General features: G+C 54.1%; 1 protein-coding gene across 7 annotated transcripts in view; it reads left to right on the plus strand.

The window, feature by feature from the left end:
- The window catches only part of PRRC2A (proline rich coiled-coil 2A), a 43,299-nt gene extending 25,332 nt beyond the window's left edge, over nucleotides 1-17,967 (plus strand). For 2 of the 7 annotated variants that reach the window (XM_053379062.1, XM_053379063.1), the window contains exons 13-32: nucleotides 56-273; nucleotides 565-937; nucleotides 1,063-1,273; nucleotides 1,587-3,674; nucleotides 4,952-5,202; nucleotides 6,536-6,663; nucleotides 7,345-7,474; nucleotides 7,632-7,717; nucleotides 8,235-8,489; nucleotides 10,058-10,249; nucleotides 10,344-10,421; nucleotides 11,758-11,980; nucleotides 12,073-12,128; nucleotides 12,259-12,347; nucleotides 13,919-14,177; nucleotides 15,655-15,753; nucleotides 15,862-16,086; nucleotides 16,179-16,267; nucleotides 16,986-17,079; nucleotides 17,217-17,967. In XM_053379062.1, coding sequence (XP_053235037.1) covers nucleotides 56-273; nucleotides 565-937; nucleotides 1,063-1,273; nucleotides 1,587-3,674; nucleotides 4,952-5,202; nucleotides 6,536-6,663; nucleotides 7,345-7,474; nucleotides 7,632-7,717; nucleotides 8,235-8,489; nucleotides 10,058-10,249; nucleotides 10,344-10,421; nucleotides 11,758-11,980; nucleotides 12,073-12,128; nucleotides 12,259-12,347; nucleotides 13,919-14,177; nucleotides 15,655-15,753; nucleotides 15,862-16,086; nucleotides 16,179-16,267; nucleotides 16,986-17,079; nucleotides 17,217-17,354 — 5,282 coding nt within the window. In that variant the 3' untranslated portion in view covers nucleotides 17,355-17,967. The remainder of the gene's footprint in view (nucleotides 1-55; nucleotides 274-564; nucleotides 938-1,062; nucleotides 1,274-1,586; nucleotides 3,675-4,951; nucleotides 5,203-6,535; nucleotides 6,664-7,344; nucleotides 7,475-7,631; nucleotides 7,718-8,234; nucleotides 8,490-10,057; nucleotides 10,250-10,343; nucleotides 10,422-11,757; nucleotides 11,981-12,072; nucleotides 12,129-12,258; nucleotides 12,348-13,918; nucleotides 14,178-15,654; nucleotides 15,754-15,861; nucleotides 16,087-16,178; nucleotides 16,268-16,985; nucleotides 17,080-17,216) is intronic. The other 5 variants (XM_053379064.1, XM_053379065.1, XM_053379066.1 and 2 more) reach the window with 5 other exon arrangements.
- Nucleotides 17,968-18,193: the final 226 nt, after the last annotated feature.

Consider the following 18,193-nt stretch of genomic DNA (forward strand, 5'->3'; position numbering starts at 1 on the left):
CCTGCTGCCTTACAAAGCCTGCCTTTCTTTTGTGTCTTGTGCATGTCTACTACAGCTGAGCCCGCTGTGGCTCCGCCTCCCAAGGAAGTCCCCGAAGTGCGGGAAGAGCCACCCACCTTGCCTGGTCCTGCTCTCCCAGCCACTCCCGCCCCAGCCAAGGTGGAGCCCAAATCCGAGACGGTCCTTCAGGCCCGCCAGCCGCCTCCGGCTCAGACCCTCAGCTATTCCAAGTACCAGAAGTCATTGCCTCCACGATTCCAGCGGCAGCAGCAGGTACAGGGGGTGGAGGCAGGCGCCTGGGCTAGGCACTTGCTCCTAACAGGGGAAGGGGTAGTTGGGGTGGGGCCAATATAAGGAAGCAACTTGGCTGAGCTTCCGTTGCAGTGATGAGTCTTTAGACTAGGGTCTCTGACACCCCCTGATGTCCTCGCAGCTACCTGAGCAACTCATAACTTCTCTATCCAACGACACACGTGTCGCAGGAAGTGAGGGTCTCTCATTAGTGTGCTGTTGAGGTCACTGAAAGAGCCCTCTCTCTTCTTTGCCCCCCAACCCCCTTTTCAGGAGCAGTTACTGAAGCAGCAGCAGCAATGGCAGCAGCAGCAGCAGCAGCAGCAGCAACAACACAGCCAAGTCCAGTCCCCAATGGCTTCCTCTTCCCAGCAGCAGGCAACAGGGGCTCCTCTGGCTGCCATGGGCCCCTCAGGCAGCGTCCATGCTCAGCCTGGGCCAGCAGGGCAGCAGCAACCCCCGGCCCCGCCCCCAGCACAGCAGGCCCCGCCCAAAGGCATGTACCCCGGCTCCATTGGAAGGCCGCCCCCCATGCCGCAGATGAACTTTGATCCTCGCTGGATGATGATTCCGCCTTACATGGACCCACGTGTGATGCAAGGGCGGCCCCCCATAGACTTCTACCCCCCTGGGGTCCATCCTTCTGGTAAGTAGAGCTGAAGAAAAGAAGTCCAGGCTTGTCCAAGTGCATTTGACCAGGCAGCCTTATAGAAGACCGTCGGAGCCGGTAGGCCTGACTCGCAATGGGTGTGTCTTCTGTTCACCCCTCAGGTCTCCTGCCCCGTGAGCGATCAGACAGCGGGGGCTCCAGTTCAGAGCAGTTTGAACGCCATCCTTCGATCCTCCGAGAGCGTGGCACTCCGCCGGTTGATCCCAAGCTGGCCTGGGCTGGAGATGTCTTCACCAATGCCCCTTCCGGTGCAGACTCGAGGTCTCAAACGGCATCCCTTCGGCAGCAGGAAGAGGAAGAGAAGGGCTTACGGTGAGCGAACGTCTGGAGGTAGTCTGTTGGGTTGGCTGGGAGCAAGATCTCGCAGCGGGGGGAGGCTGAGGTTGTCCCATGTTTGTTTTGAAGGCCTTCCTTTTGTTATTGGAACCACTAGCAAGTCATGGAGTTGGGGGCCTTACAGTTTCTTGACTGCAGTAATGACAGTGGGATGGGCCCATGGTCTTGTGTCCTACCCCTAGCGGTTGAGGCTCTCCTGCCACTTGTGGCAGTTTGGAGTGACAGCTGACACTGCTTGGGGTCGTCAGAATAGAGGACCTTTCAATCACCCTTGCTCTCCTTCCTTTAGGAGCGAGACCCCTCCAGTTCGCCTGCGTGAGGCCATCACTCCCCAGCCCTACATGGGGAACTACCAGGGTTTCTCCGAAAACGGCAACCCTGCCTCAATGCACCGCTTCCCAGTGGATGAGCCACCGCGAGCGGGTCCCCCTTGGCAGGCCACCATGGCTCTGACGGCACCCACAGAGGTGAGCAGAAACGGGCGCCCTGAGCCGCCGGTCCAGCTGCCCCGCAAGAGCGAGGAGGAGCCCCAGCTGCTGCACCGTGACCCCCCAGAAGAGATCAAGACGGCTGAGCCTCCTGTCATTCGACCAGTGGTGGCTAAGAAGCCTCCCTCGGAGCAGCCCAAGGAGGAGCCTCTGGTCAAAGAGGAGGTCCTGCGGCGGATGGAGAAGCCCCCGCGGCAACAGCATGAATTCCACAAGCAGCCGCGGCGCGAGTCCAAGACGGAGACGCGCTGGGGGCCCCGTCCCGGCAGCAGCCGGAGGATTGAGGAGATTTCCGGGGACAAGGCCCCACGGCGAGCCGGGCCCATCAAGAAGCCGCCGCCTCCCCCTAAGGAGGCAAAAGACGAAAGCGAGGAGATGCGCTCCGCTGGGAAGGCCAAAGAGGGGGCCGAGGCGGCGGGCAGCAAACCCGAGCTCCCTAAAGAGCCTCCGAAAGCGGGCAAGGAGAACAAGGCCAAGCCGGTGGTGAACGGCGGAACAGTGATGCCACCCAAAGAGCAGCAGCACACTGGCACACTGTCGCCAAGCCGGCGGCGCCGGGAGCCCCCCTACGAGCGTGGCGGCTACGCCGGCCGGGGGCGGGCCAGGGGCCGAGGAGAGTACTTTGCCCGAGGGCGAGGTTTCCGGGGTGCCTATAGCGGGCGCGGGAGAGGGGGGCGCGGGAGAAGCCGGGAGTTCCGCAGCTACCGCGAACCCTTCTACCGGCTGGATGACGGCGTGGGCAAAGCGGCCGGGCCAGGCTCCACCTTCCGCCCGCGCAACGCCAGCGAGACACGCAGCGAAGGCTCGGAGTACGAAGAGATACCCAAGCGGCGGCGCCAGCGGGGCTCCGAGACGGGCAGCGAGACGCACGAGAGCGCCAGCGACGTGGCCCACTCGGACAAGGAGGTGGCCAAGGAGCCGGCCCCCAGCCATCGCAGCCGGGCCCCTCCTGTGACTTCTGCCATGGCCCCCTCCTCCCAGCACCCTGGCTTGCCTCGCTTTGCCGACAAGCTGCCTCCGCGCCTCTCGGACCCTGGCACCCGTGGCGGGCGTGTCTTCACCCCTCGCGGCGTTCCCTCACGCCGGGGCCGAGGTGGTGGCCGGGCGCCCCCTGGGGGGTGGAGCCCTCCTTCCAAGCCCCAGCCCAATAAGAAGCCTGAGAAGCAGCAAGAGGTGGTTCTGGAGCCCTCGGGCAAAGAGAAGGCGCCGTCAGGCCCTCCGGCAATGGCCCCAGAGGAATCCGGTGGTTTCCAGGCCCCCTTAAAGCAGCAGCCACCTCCGCCACCTCTTGGCCCTGGCTCGGACCGTGGCTTTGACCGGCCACCCCGCCGCCGGCGCCACGGGCGTTCGCAGCAGCAGGACAAGCCACCCCGCTTCCGGAGGCTGAAACAGGAGCGCGAGAACGCGGCCCGACTCAACGGCGAGCAGAGGGCCGGCCAACCGTTCTCCCCGGCCCCTGCCGCCCCGCTCCCTGAGGAATCGGCTGCCCGGCGCGTAGCTGGCACAAAATCTCCCGACTTGTCCAACCAGAACTCGGACCAGGCGAATGAGGAGTGGGAGACGGCTTCGGAGAGCAGCGACTTCACGGAGCGCCGGGGCGGCGGGGAGAAGGAACCGGCGCCTGGCGGGCCTCCCCCCACCGCCTTCCTCAAAGGTGGCTGCTCTGGGGCGCCTTCGGTGGGCGGGCGGCCCTCCAACAACGAGCTCAGCTTAGCCCAGAGGAAGGAGATGTCCAAACGCAGCTTCTCCAGCCAGAGGCCTGGCATGGACCGGCAGAACCGACGCTCCAACCCCGGCCCAGGAGGAGGAGGCAAGGCTGGCCGTGGAGGGAGTGGTGGCGGGCGCAGTGGAGGGGACAAGAGGAGCTGGCCCTCTCCCAAGAATCGCAGGCAAGTACTCGGAGGAGAAAGATGGAGGGGGCAGGGGATTGGTAGACAAAACTGGAATGGCAGAGAGGTAAATAGAAAAAAAGATTGAAAAGGAAACACGGGTGGCATTTGGCTAGTAATAATATCAATAATAACAATAATAATAATAATTAATTTATATCCTGCCCTCCCCAGCCAAAGCCAGGCTCAGAGTGGCTAACAACAGTAAAAATAGCAGTTTACATAAAATCAGTTAATTGAAATACATTCTAAAATCAATTCATTCTAAAATCAATTCAGAATCAAATTAATGGCAACCATTGGGCTAGAGTTCTGTGAAGAATTACCAAAAGAGGAGGTCAGGCTGTTCCTTGGCCAAAGGCCTGGTGGAACAGCTCTGTCTCGCAGGCCCTGCGGAAAGATGTCAAGTCCCGCAGGGCCCTAGTCTCTTGTGACAGAGCGTTTCACCAGATCGGGGCCACGGCCGAAAAAGCCCTGGCTCTGGTTGAGGCCAGCCTAACCTCCCTGTGGCCCGGGACCTCCAAGATGTTTTTATTTGAAGACCGTAAGTTCCTCCATGGGACATACCAGGAGAGGCGGTCCCGTAGGTACGAGGGTCCTAGGCCGTATAGGGCTTTAAAGGTTAAAGCCATCACCTAAAACCCGATCCTGTACTCCACCGGGAGCCAGTGCAGCTGGTATAGCACCGGGTGAATGTGATCTCGCAGCGAGGACCCCATAAGGAGTCTCACTGCGGCATTCTGCACCTGCTGGAGTTTCTGGGTCAGTCTCAAGGGCAGCCCCACATAGAGTGCTATGTGAGGTATTATTTCATCCAACAAAGTCCACCTCCGCAATGTGACTTTCCTCCGCCTAACTTTCCTGTTCCTCCAAACCTCCAGAGCAGATTTAGGGGTTGGGGAGTCACGACACGTGAGTGGGCCTCATTCTGTGCGTGCAAAAACTTGCATGAATTCTGTCCCTTGTTTCCCTTCTCCAGTACTATTCTTTTAAAGCATATTTGTGGAACGTTATGCCCCACTCTCATTTTGCCACAAAAGTTAACAAATCTTCAGCCCCTTAGTGGTAAATAACAGAGGAAGGAATCTAGTTTGACCATGGGAAGTTGGGAACAGACCGAAGACAGGGCAGTCCTACATAAATTCCGTAAGAGAAATGGTCGCCATCAAAAACCGGGAATTTTGAAGATGACTTGTTGATGGAGAGGGAGGGAGAAACAGCCAAGGAAATCCCCAGTCTGCTGCCATAATGTTTCCTGCTTCCTGCTCCTCCTCTAGCCGGAACACCGATGACCACTCTCCAGGCCTGAGCCTTCCCCCAGCACCCACCACCAGCACAGTGTATCGTTTGGACCGCGTCATCCACAGCGACCCAGCTGGCATCCAGCAGGCTCTGGCTGAACTGGGCAGCCGCCACACAAAGCCAGCCTCCCCTGGACCTGCCCAGCCTCCCTTCCTGGGGCCTGGAGGCAGCAACTCCTCTGCCCTCCCACTGCGACGCTTTGAGAGTAGGAACAGTGGCAGCTCAGGTAATGGGCAGAGTCTCTGCTTAGTAACCAGGGGATCTGGATTTCTTTCTCTTGGAAGTGAAATTCATTCTTGGCGATCAATTACCGTATCTTTTCTGTCTATTAGACGCCCCTTATTTTGGGGCACTCCGATTTAAGAAAATGGGGGGAGATGTATACCCCTTTTCCTTTGCATCTTTCTTAAACATTTCATTTACCTGGAAGTAGTGTAACCAATCATATACATAGTCCTTAACTTGTTCATATGGTTTTAGTTTCCATTTTCCTCCTTCCTTCATTACCAATTCTCCGTATGTAGCCCAATTACCTCTCATATTCACTTTCTTTACACTCATAACCTCTAACGGAGATAACCAATGTGGAACCCTTGGTTCTAAAAGACTTTTGTACCTGTCCCATACTTCTATTAACGAGTTCCTGAAGATGTGGTTTCCAAATCCTTTATGAACCTTTTTCTTATCACACCATAAATAAGCGTGCCACCCAAACCTGTTATCGAAACCTTCAAGATCTAATAATTCCTTGTTTTCTAGCTTAATCCAATCCTTTAACCAGCAAATACATGCTGCCTCATAATATAGTTTCAAATCTGGCAGGGCGAAGCCTCCTCTTTCTTTCGCATCTGTAAGTAATTTATATTTTATTCTTGGCTTCTTGCCCTGCCAGATATACCTTGATATCACTTTTTGCCAATCTTTAAAGGTTCCACTCCCCTTAATTATGGGGATTGTCTGAAACAAAAATAACATCCTTGGGAGCACGTTCATCTTAATTGTAGAAATCCTGCCCCAAAAGGACAGCTTCCCAAATTTTTGGCATTATTTTGGGGGGGGGGTACCTAGTCTTATAAATGGAAAAAGACGGTAATTTGCCCATTGGTCATTATCTTACTTGGCTCAGTTGACAAGCGTGATGGGACACATGACCAGTACATCTGCTGAGTGCGCTAATCAGCTCTTCCATTGCTCCAGGGGGCTGTAGTTATTTCAAGATGCCCGTCCCTCTCCCCAATCCCCCACAAGGGACTTTCTAGGAGCTAACAAGTGCTGCATCGGTTCTCCCAATGCACAATACGGCCTTACATTTCCAAAGCTAAGCAGGGCCCAGTACGGTTTCAGATTGGATGGGGGGCTGCATGTTGAAATTCCTGCATTGCAGTGGGTTAGGGTTCCTTCCAACTCTATGATTCTAAGATCGGCTGCTAATTGGCTTTGGCAGGTCTTGTTGAACTGCATTTCCAAGTGCTTCTGGTCTCGGCGGGGACCAGATGCCTGCTCCTTCCCCACTGCAATTCCATTTTGCTGTTTTTTTCCACCCCCACCCCCCAATTCAGACTCTTGCTTCCTGGACAAGAACCAGCTGCTTCTCTCCAGCAGTGCCCCAGTGAAGGAGTCCGGTGCATTGGGTGGCTTTTCTGCAAAGCGCCGGGAACGGCCCCGGAAGCAAGACCTGCTCCAGCAGGTAAGCAATTTTCTCTTTTTATGTAATCGCGTGGCATGAAGCAGAAGGAAGGTTGCAACTGCAGCAGTTCAAATACTCGTGGCCAAGGGATGGAAAGATCAGGAGGCTCCAAAAATAACAGATTGGCAAATTAAATTAGAGGAATTTATGGAGATGGCTCAATTGACTAGCAAACTCAGAGGAAACTCAAAGCAAAAATTTGTGGGAAAATGGGATGGTTATAGAAGATAATAGTTTTGACTCTGTGCTAGCATTCGAGTGACGAAGTAAAAGGAGGTGGATAACAATTAAGGATTTATTATGTTTTCTGAATGTATTGGAAAATTTATATAGAAAGGTTTATTGTTTTGTGTACGTTCAGTTATAAGATAAAACATATGCAAAGGGACTTGACAGGAAGTCAAAATATTTATTTTCATTATTATCCTTATTTTCTATTTATCTTTATGTTTGTGCGGGTGTGTGTTTTGTATGGAATGTTTGGGAGGAAATAAGACGGTAAATAACAAACAAAATATTGATGTATGTAATTTTTATTTCTCAATTATACTTTGTGGTAGTATGGTTGTAATTTTTTTGTAACATAAAATCATTCAATAATTTTTTTTATTTTTTTTTAAAAAGGAAGGCTGCTCAGCTTCTCAAGGTCTCACGTATGTGTCTGTCCCCTGTCTCTCTCAGGACCCCATTCCCTTCCCCAGTGGCCCTGGCTTCTCGGCCCCCAAAGAGGAGACCCCTGGCGAACCTCGTAGCAGGAGTGTTCCAGTGTCCGAGGGGCTCGCCCCACAGATCTGGAACCAGCTGAATTCCAGTGAGTTATTGCAAGCATGCGGAGAAGAAGGAAAGGCCATGTTCCTGGGGCAGGCTGGGAAATCAGAACTGGCAGCGAGAGGGAGCAGCTTTTGGGATCAGGGAAGAGAGAGCAAACATTCCTGGTTCAGAGGTGCCCCTGTGTTTTGTTTCATCAGACTCCTCCCGAAAGAGCTACCGCCCTGCCTCTGTGGAGCCCTGGATCGACCCTCTGAATGCCTTTGAAGAGGTTGCTAGTACGGAGGTGAGGTCCGTTGAGATGGCATGGATCAGGCGCATGCTCTGCAGAGGCTCCCTTTCCAGGGCGGAGCCGGACTTTGCCGATGAGGGAGCTTTCCGAGCACAATTCAAAGTGTTGGTGCTGACCTTTAAAGCCCTAAACGACCTCGGTGCTCTATACCTGAAGGAGCGTCTCCACCCCCATTGTTCTGCCCAGACACTGAGGTCCAGCGCTGAGGGCCTTCTGGCGGTTCCCTCGCTGCGAGACGTGAGGGAACCAGGAAGAGGGCCTTCTCGGTAGTGGCAACCGCCCTGTGGAACGCCCTCCCATCAGATGTCAAGGAAATAAGCAGCTATCTTATTTTTAAAAGACATCTGGAGGCAGCCCTGTTTAGGGAGGTTTTTAATATTTAATGCTGTATTGTTTTTAACACTTGATTGGCTGGGGAAACTCAGTCAGATGGGCGGGGTATAAATAATAAATTATTATTATTTTCTGTCCCCTAAGCCTGTTTCCTGACTCTGCTTTGCCCCTTGCCCAGATGAGCCTGTCTGACAGCGGGGTCGACCTCAGCAGCGACTCACAGGTCTCCTCGGCCACCTGCAGTCAGCGCAGCTCTCCCGACGGGGGTCTGAAGGCCACACCAGACGCTGGGGCCAAGCGCAGCGGAGCCATCGGCAAAAGCACCGAGGATGCAGCCGCTGCCGCTTCAGCTGGACCGGAGGGAGCAGAGCCTAAAGAGCAGAGGAGGCGGCCCCCGCCAGCCAGAGACTCCAGTCTGCTGAAGGAGAAGAAGGTACACAAGTAACTCTGGGGTGTCGCCACATCTTCAGTCAGCACTGATATAAAGCATGCAGCTGCATTGGTTTCCTTAATGCAGCGGTGGCCAAACTCGGCCCTCCAGCTGTTTTGGGACTACGACTCCCATCATCCCTAGCTAACAGGACCAGTGGTCAGGGATGGTGGGAATTGTAGTCCCAAAACATCTGGAGGGCCGAGCTTGGCCACCACTGCCTTAATGGTTTCCTTTACTGGATTGGTTCCACCCCACCCTGTTTTACTGAAACAGCTCTCCCAAAGGTTTCTGGTGTGTGTGTGTGTGTGTGTGTGTGTGTGTGTGTGTGTGTGTTGCGCTGACTGAGGTGTCCTCTTTTGGCTCTTCCACTGCCCTTCCCGTGATTGCCACCTCTTGACACAGTTGATTCTGCCATCCTGATTGGGCTTCTGAAATCGCCTGTTCTCCTGACTCAGCCACCTCATTTCTCTCTCGAGCTCTTCTTGTCATTTTTGCTCCAGTTAGGACTTGGTCCTCTGCCTCGGTTCGGCATTACAAATGGGGATCTGTGAGAACTGCAAGGCTTTTAGGAGGATTCCCACCTTACAAAGAGCCTTTTAGCAGCAAAGAAAGCATCACCCCTTAACAGCCACAACAGCTGCATCCTGCTCCACTTTTCCAGAACAGCTTCCCCTGCCCTCTTCTTGCTAGAAAGGAGTCCACATGTTGGTGGTTTCAAGGAATCTTGGTGTGGGGTGCGTTTGTGGCTAACACAGACCGTGCATCCCAAGTTCTTCTTGCTTTGGGATTCTTTCAGGCAACTTCCCTTCCTCTTTCTGAAAGTACCGTATTTTTTGCTCTGTAAGACTCACTTTCCCCCTCCTAAAAAGTAAGGGGAAATGTGTGTGCGTCTTATGGAGCGAATGCAGGCTGTGCAGCTATCCCAGAAGCCAGAACAGCAAAAGGGATTGCTGCTTTCACTGCGCAGCGATCCCTCTTGCTGTTCTGGCTTCTGAGATTCAGAATATTTTTTTCTTGTTTTCCTCCTCCAAAAACTAGGTGCGTCTGGTGCGTCTTTTAGAGCGAAAAATACGGTATATTCAGGAGGGGTAGCATAATTGAAGGACGTGCAAGTCTCTGCACTTAAAATTTTATCCAAGCAAAACTAGCCCAGGCTTTTCACCAGATTGAATTCCATTATATGCATAAATGATTTTCACATATTCTAATCTTGGGGAACTGGCAATAATCCAGGCATGGAATGTAAGCTTCCACCCCCTGAAATCCTGCACTGATTTTGAAAATAGTACCAGGCATAATTCTCCCCCTTACATACCTTCATGCCTGTCTTTGCACTCATAAATATATGTTGTTTTTTAAGTGCTTCGACTTCAGCTGCAAGCATCAGTTGGTGCTAAATAAATGTGAAGTAACAGCCGCAGCACTTCCCCTCAACCCGCCCGCCCCCCCCAAAAAAAACACCTCTGGAAAGTGAGCCTGGATACTGCCCTCCGGCTAAACTGTTTGCCACCCCCATGGTCTCAAAGGGCCCGTGAGTTTCACCACCCCTTCTCCTCCTCCTGCGACAGGTGAGCAGCTCCCCTGAGCCGCTGCCCCGGGACCACCCTCCCCCTGGTGCTATTGGCACAGAGCGTTCCCAGCGAGTGGAGAAAGCAAAAGACAACAGCGCAGAGGGTCTGGGTGCGATGACGTCCGAGCCAAACCCCCAGCTCGAGTCCCCCGGGGCCTGCCCACCCATCCAGTTTGGCGCTAGCGACAAGGTAAGGGCCAAGACGCATGTGCTTTGCAGTCCCTTCTCGTCCAAGTCCCAGACTCAGATTCCAACCCCCTCCCCCTGGTTTTCGCCCCCTTCAGGATGCTGACCTTCGCTTCATGGTGAACGAAGGGCCGAAGCCAGACAAAGAAGAGCTGCACCAGGGACTTGCCGAGGGGGTAAGTAGGGAAGCCGTGCCAGCACTGATTTGGGGCTCCCTCTTCTCTTCCCACCCCCCACCCCTTGAGTTCAGCTTGGAGGGCTGCCAAAGAGCTTGGCTTTGCTAGCTGGGCACTGGGTGACCTTGCATTCCAGCTGTGGGGCCTGTTGCAGTTTCTGCATGTCTCTTGGATCACGATGTAAACTCAGGATTAAACTGGCTTCTCTTTTGAAAGGCCAGTCTTGGCCAGATTCCTGGATGGGAGCAGGGACACCTCTCTCCCCCCTCGCTGTTGCTCCCCATCAGTCCGCTGCGTATTACTAATATTCCCCTCCCCTCCCCCTCACCCTGTTCTGAGGAATGAGATCATTACCCCACCCTTCCTTACCTTCCCAGGCCGCCCATCTGCGGCCACATTGTTCTTTCTTTTATCAGATCAAAATGATCAGACAACCGCAAAGGTTGCTAGGTTTATCAAGGGTGCAGTGAGATTAAGGGCCACTATCTGAATGATAATCTTGATCATTTGATTGCCCTTTTAACCATTGTTGTCTTTTTAATTGTATATATTGCTTGTTTTATGTTGCTGTGGCCGTTGGCTAATGCGAATAAAGTTTTATCTATCTATTATCTCCTCACCCTAAGGTGTCGGGGCAGGTTACAGCATGCACCTTTTTAAACCACGTATTCCACGGAGCAGGGGACGCGGGTGGCGCTGTGGGTAAAACCTCAGCGCCTAGGACTTGCCGATCGCATGGTCGGCGGTTTGAATCCCCGCGGCGGGGTGCGCTCCCGTTGCTCAGTCTCTGCTCCTGCCAACCTAGCAGTTCGAAAGCACCCCTAAGTGCAAGTAGGTAAATAGGTACCGCTTTATAGCGGGAAGGTAAACGGCGTTCCGTGTGCTGCTCTGGTGCCGGTTCGCCAGAGCAGCTTCGTCACGCTGGCCACGTGACCCGGAAGTGTCTCCGGACAGCGCTGACTCCCGGCCTGTAGAGTGAGATGAGCGCACAACCCTAGAGTCTGGCAAGACTGGCCCGTACGGGCAGGGGTACCTTTACCTTTACTATTCCACGGAAGATAAAATCAGAAAAAATACTGATGTACAAGCGATCTTGGGGCTTGATTTCTGCAACCTGTTGTGCATAGGATTGCCCTTGGCAGTTTCCCCCAAAACCTCTGCAGGTTAAAAATGCAGCTGTTAGACCTGGGTGATAGGGAATATATTTTGCCAGATTTACTGTCATTGCAGTGCAGGGGGTTCAACTGTTAATATGATTTCTCTATTAGTATATGTTTGCACATGGCAAGGTAGAGTTTAAATCTGTACGAGGGAAATAAACATTTGGTCTGTTTAGAAAGGAAGCCTAGAGCCTTGGTTGCCTCCAATGACTCCCCTACCTCCTCCCTCTCCGCAGCTGACCTCGGCCCCCAGGGAGTGGGAGCTGCTTCCGCTGGCCCCTCCCAGCCACCGAGCTTCCCCCGAGGCGCCTCCTGGTCGCGGCTGCGAGGCGCGCCCGTTCCCCGTAGCCCCAGCATCTTGCCTGCACAGCCTCCCAGCAGACACGTCCGTGTTCTCAGGTATGGAGGGGCATTTGGAACGGAAAGGGAAGATTGCTCACGTTATGCGGCTCCCAGCCAGAGCAGTGGTTGACTGTGCTTCTTCCTCCCAGCAGGTGAGAGGGGCCAGGGTCAGCGGCTGTACCCGGAGCTGTTTTACGGGAATCAGGTACCTACCTTGGCAGATTGGGCAGAGGAGGGGCCAATTTGGGTTGCTGTGGGCCTCTGGCACAGCTCAGGAGGAATGGTTTTAGCTCTCCCGCCTCCTCTGAAAGGTTCCTTGCATCCTCTTTCTGCAGGTCCAAACTGCCCAGCTGGAGTCCCAGCTTCATGGCGCGAGCGGGGGCAGCAGCTACCGACCGAGCACCCCTTCTCTGCACACCTACAGGTAAGGGCAGGGAGCATATGGGGCTCTAAGCTCCCCTTGTGGCAGGGATAATAATAATAATAATAATTTATTATTTATACCCCACCCATCTGGCTGAGTTTCCCCAGCCACTCCCATTTGAGTGTTAAAAACAATATAGCATTAAATATTAAAAACTTCCCTAAACAGGGCTGCCTTCAGGTGTCTTTTAAAAATAAGATGGCTGCTTATTTCCTCGACATCTGAAGGGAGGACGTTCCACAGGGCGGGCGCCACTACCGAGAAGGCCCTCTGTCTGATTCCCTGTAACCTCACTTCTCGCAGTGAGGGAACCGCCAGAAGGCCCTTGGTGCTGGACCTCAGTGTCCGGGCAGAATGATGGGGGTGGAGACACTCCTTCAGCTATACTGGACCGAGGCCATTTAGGGCTTTAAAGGTCAGCACCAAAACTTTGAATTGTGCTCGGAAACGTACTGGGAGCCAATGCAGATCTCTCAGGACCAGTGTTATGTGGTCTCGGCGGCTGCTCCCAGTCACCAGTCTAGCTGCCGCATTCTGGATTAATTGCAGTTTCCGGGTCACCTTCAAAGGTAGCCCCACGTAGAGCGCATTGCAGTAGTCCAAGAGGGAGATAACCAGAGCATGCACCACTCTGGCAAGACAGTCTGCGGGCAGGGAGACACCTCAGAGCCTCTGCAGCATAGCATGCATTCCCACCCTGTCTTTTGTGAGAAGCACTTTGAATCTGGTCCACAAAGGTGATACTGTACCCATCTTCGTGAGGGCCACCACGTGGAACATGAAGCAAGCTTGTTTTCTGCTGCTTCAGGGGGGTGGGACCTGAACCAGTGGATTCAGGTTACAGGAAAGGGGAGATTCCGACTAAACATCAGGAAGAACTTTTTGGCAGTAGGAGTTGTTTGACAGTGGAACAGACTGCCACAAGAGGTGGACCCTCCTTCCTTGGAGGTTTTGAAGCAGAGGTTGAACGGCTGTCTGCAGGGATTCTTTAGTCATGTATAAACTAGTTGAGATTCCTGCATTGCAGTTGGGAGTCCCTTCCAACTCTGCAATTCTGTGGTAAGACTGAAGGCAGCTCAGGTAGCAGGCTGGAAAGGTCGTTGCAGGTCACCGTATATGCACTAGGCCAGCTGGGTGACACCAAATCGGGCGGCTTCAGAGGTTCATCAGCCCAACTTCTTCCTCCTTGGGAAGGTGGTGGACTTAGGAGCCAGTGTGGTGTAGTGGTTAAGAGCGGTGGACTCATAATCTGGGGAACCGGGTTCACGTCTCCGCTCCTCCACATGCAGCTGCTGGGTGACCTTGGGCCAGTCTCACTTCTCTGAAGTCTCTCAGCCCCACTCACCTCACAGAGTGTTTGTTGTGGGGGAGGAAGGGAACAGGAGAATGTGAGCCGCTTTGAGACTCCTTCAGGCAGTGATAAAGCAGGATATCAAATCCAAACTCCTCCTCCTCCTCTTCTTCCTTTGTTGGAGGTTTTTAAGCAGAGATTGGGCGGCTACCTATCAAGGATTCTTCAGGGGCTGGACTTCCATCTCTGATTCTGACCTGTGGCTTTCTTCCTTCACTAGGTCCCAGCACCTGTACCTCCAGCCCAGCCCAGCCCCCACTTCTCCTGCTCAGACGGCCGGGGGCGCTGTCTTGCCCAGCTCTGCCTTGCTTTCGGGGGTGGCCCTCAAGGGGCAGTACGTGGAGATCTCGGCCCTGCAGGCAGCGGAGCTTCCCAAGCTGCCAGCCACAGGCCTGCTGTACCAGGCTCCCCCTCCTTCCTTCATCTACAGCTCAGCCTTCTGCAGCAGCCAGCTGGCTCCAGAGCAAGCCCTGCTTCAGGTACTAGGCGTTGTGGTGGGCGAATTAACTGAAGGGCAGGTCTTCTGGGAATTGGGGGTGCAGAGGAAACCCGGATTTCTGGAGGCAGGTTGGAGAGGAAAAGTTTATGATGCGGCACAAATGGGTGGGAGCTGGGGGAGAGAGCAGGGCAATGGTGAATTCAGGGAGCGGGGTCACGTTTTAGGAAGCCAGGAGCTCTCCTCTCACGCTGTGTCTATAACAGGCAGCTTGGGACGCGGGTGGCGCTGTGGGTTAAACCACAGAGCCTAGGGCTTGCTGATCAGAAGGTCGGCGGGTGAGCTCCCGTTGCTCAGTCCCTGCTCCCGCCAACCTAGCAGTTCAAAAGCACGTCAAAGTACAAGTAGATAAATAGGTACCACTCCGGTGGGAAGGTAAACGGCGTTTCCGTGCGCTGCTCTGGTTCGCCAGGAGCGGCTTAGTCATGCTGACCACATGACCCGGAAGCTGTACGTCGGCTCCCTCGGCCAATAAAGCGAGATGAGCACCGCAACCCCAGAGTCGGCCACAACCGGACCTAATGGTCAGGGGTCCCTTTACCTTTACCTTTACCTTACTCTCCATAGGTAAGTAGCTTTGTGCCTAGGAGCCAAGCGTTCTTTTCATTTGGCTCGCTCTGAAGCTCCAGAGCCACAGATGTGAGGAGTGTTGACAGTTACTGAGGATCGTGGACCGCATGCTTCTAAATCCCGGTTGCTGCGGATCACGAACAGGAGAACGTTCCTGCCCTTGGGTCCTGTGTCATGGACTGGTTGGATGTGGAGGAATGATGGGAGGCCCCAGATGGGGGACCCTCAAAGGAAGAAGGCTCAGAGCTCAGGGAGTAGTAGTGGGACAACAATGAGTGGTCGGAGGGAGAAGACTGGGAAGAGGAGTGTTGAGGAAGTAACAGGGAGCAGAGAGAATTGTTGGCGCCGAGAGCTCCAGAACCCAAAGCAGGAGAGGCAGAGAGGTAGCAGACTGGTGAAGCCAGGAGGATCTTCCCCTAATTCTACAACAGACCCGTTGGTCTCCCAGAATCAGAAGGGGTATGAAGAGGGAGGAGCAGAGGCAGATGTGTCGACGTAGTCTCAGATTGCTTGGGAAGGACCCAGGGAAAGAGGACATTTAAGGAGCTGTGGGAAGGCAAGGACCTGTAGTCTCCATAACTGCCTCCTAGGAGCAAGACTTATTGAAGAGAGTTGCTGTGCTCGCGGGCCTGGCACTCCTCAGCAGATCCTGTTCTTCTGATAAAAATCACTCTTGTGTGATTTGCTGCCAGCTAGCCTCTGACACCCTGCTTGTCGGTTTTCTAGAGCCATTGGCTTTATGGTGGACCTTGGAACTGATCCAGGAAGGCTCCGATGTCGAGCTTGCATTCAGAAACCTTTGATGCAGTCAAAGTGGGCCTCCTCCTCTGGCCCTTCAAGAAATGGACTGTGTTGGGAGTTGCCGTCATCGTGTTCCTTCTCCCTTGCAGGTGCGCCAAGAACTTGCATCCCCCTCCGAGTTCTACCCAGCCGCCCTGGGGCAAGGCAGCCAGAGCAACTTCCTGACTGCTCCAGGCCCTGGCCAGCAGGTGAGCGAAGCACTATCTCCTTCAGCCCAGCTCCTGGACCAAAACTGTCCCAGGATTGTAATGCAGCCCCTCTCTTTCTCTCTCTCCGTCCCCTCTGTCCTGCCCCAGGTCCTCTTGCCCGTGGTGGAGCCGCCCCAGCTGCCCCCCGTGGTGAACTTTGGCTCCTTGCAGCAAGCGCCACCTTCTGCCCCTGCCCCCCCGCAGCCGCCGCCTCCCCCCATGCCGCTGGTCTCCGTGGCCACCCAGGCTCTGCGGGCGCCCGGGCAGCTAGCCGGGCGCCTCGTCTCTCCAGCCGTGCGAGCCTTTCCTCACGGCGGAGTGGGCCGTAGCGAGGTAAGGAAGGGGGCTGGTGGGCTGGACTCTGCTCCATGGGAAAGGCCTCCCCACCCGCTGGTTCTGATGTAGGGTTTTTTCCCCCCCGCTAGCTCCACGCTCTGGAAATGAAGCCGCTACAAGATTACAGGAAACTCAATGGCCTGGGGTCTCCAGGGGCCCGGCCCCCCTCTGGGGGCAGGTGAGTGTTCTGTGTGGGGCAGAGCTTTGGAGACAGAGGAAATGTCCTGGAAACAGACTAAGGCAGGGTTCAGCAAACTTTTTCAGCAGGGGGCCGGTCCACTGTCCCTCAGACCTTGTGGGGGGCCAGACTATATTTTGAAGAAAAAATGAACAAATTCCTATGCCCCACAAATAACCCAGAGATGCATTTTAAAGAAAAGGACACATTCTACTCACGTAAAAACACCAGGCAGGCCCCACAAATAACCCAGAGATGCTTTTTAAATAAAAGGACACATCCTACTCATGTAAAAACACGCTGATTCTCGGACCGTCCGCAGGCCAGATTGAGAAGGCGATTGGGCCGGATCTGGCCCCCGGGCCTTAGTTTGCCTACCCATGCTGTAAGGTCTCCAGTTATCAAGACTGCCCCCCCACCAATGCTGCCTGGGGGTGCTGGCGCCCAGTTAATATGTAGCAGACTCATAAAAGGACGACGACTGGACCCACCTCACATTTTGTGGAGTGGACCCACATTGCCTTGAGTCAGCCAGGAAGCATAGAAAGGCCTTTCCCTAAAGCATCTTCCTGTTACTGGTGCCTTCTCTTTGCAAGTTCTCAGAAGTATCATTTTCGTTAAAAGTAGTAAGTGTCAGAAGATGGTTCCTGAGCAGCGAGAGAGAAGTGTAATGGGCCCTTTGGCTGCCTCGTCATGGAGACTTTTCCTCTCCCCTCAGGCCTTTCTCTGGAGGCTTTGGTGCCAGGCTGAAGTCCCCTGGTTCTGCCTACGGTGGTATCTTTCGTGCCCAGCGCTTTGAGGTCTACCAGCAGGTGAGGCCGCCATACAGGACTTGGTGGGATCGGGATTGAGAAACGGAGCCCGCTTTTTAAGGCAATTATTGGGGTGGGGGTTTCAGGAACGCAGCGACCTTCCTCCTCTCATCGGCTGTGTGTGTTCTGCTCCCCAGTCGGACGTCCTGCGCTGGAACCCCCGCTCTTGGGAGCGAGCCGCTCCACCGCGTGACGGCACGCCAGCCCGCCGCCTTGAGCCAGACGTGCGCTCCCACGCTGACAAGCAAGACCCCAGTCTCTCCGGCCACCACTAGCCCAGGATGCTGATCCCTCCCCTTTTCGATTCTGTTAACTTCCTCCCCCCTCTCCTCCCCAAGATCGCGGGAGGGCTGTTTGCAGGGGTTTGTTCCTCTCCCCCCCCCCCTTTGGTGTATCCTGAATACGGGGTGTCTCCTTAAACTCCTTTTCTGTTTGTATGGGGGGGGTGACACTGGAATTTGCCCCTTGGAGTAGGGGTGTTAGACACTTAGTGGGTGCTCAGAGTGTAATTTGGGAGGGGGGCAAGGATCAGGATTTTGGGAGGCTCCCTGCTGAATGTATTTTTGCTTATTTCCTTTGGTTTCACCTGAGTTTATTTTTCTGGTAGGGGGCTCTTTTGCCCTTTGATCTGAGGGGGGAGCAGCTCTGAGGTTTGGAGTGTAAATATATATAAATATGAACGTGTCGGGGGGGTCTCTCCTCTTCCCTCTTCTATTTATGGGGGCGGGGGGAGGCGAGACTGGGAGCCTGTCTCCTCTCCTATTTGCTCCCCCGAGTTTGAAATAGGAAGCATTGAGTTTTTAAAAAGGTGGTCGAGCTGGTTTGTTTAATAAATAAAACCAAAAAAGTTGTTTAAAAAAACCAATAAAATAAAAAGTCAGACTGTGAGTTTTTGGGATTGTCATCTTACCTGCCGACGTCCTCGGCGTGCCAAAACTTTTCACTCCATGGGAAATGAAGCCTGGTCAGGGGAAAGAATTAGTTCTCTGTTTCATGGGGATTTTAGAAATTACAGGTGCCCGGGACGGCGCTTTGTGAAAAATTTTGTCTTGGCAAAGCGCTGGTAGTGACTGCTTCCATATTATCAGAGGCACGAAAGGTTATATAGAAACTG

Source organism: Podarcis raffonei, chromosome 2, assembly GCF_027172205.1.
Source record: "Podarcis raffonei isolate rPodRaf1 chromosome 2, rPodRaf1.pri, whole genome shotgun sequence".
NCBI lineage: Eukaryota > Metazoa > Chordata > Lepidosauria > Squamata > Lacertidae > Podarcis > Podarcis raffonei.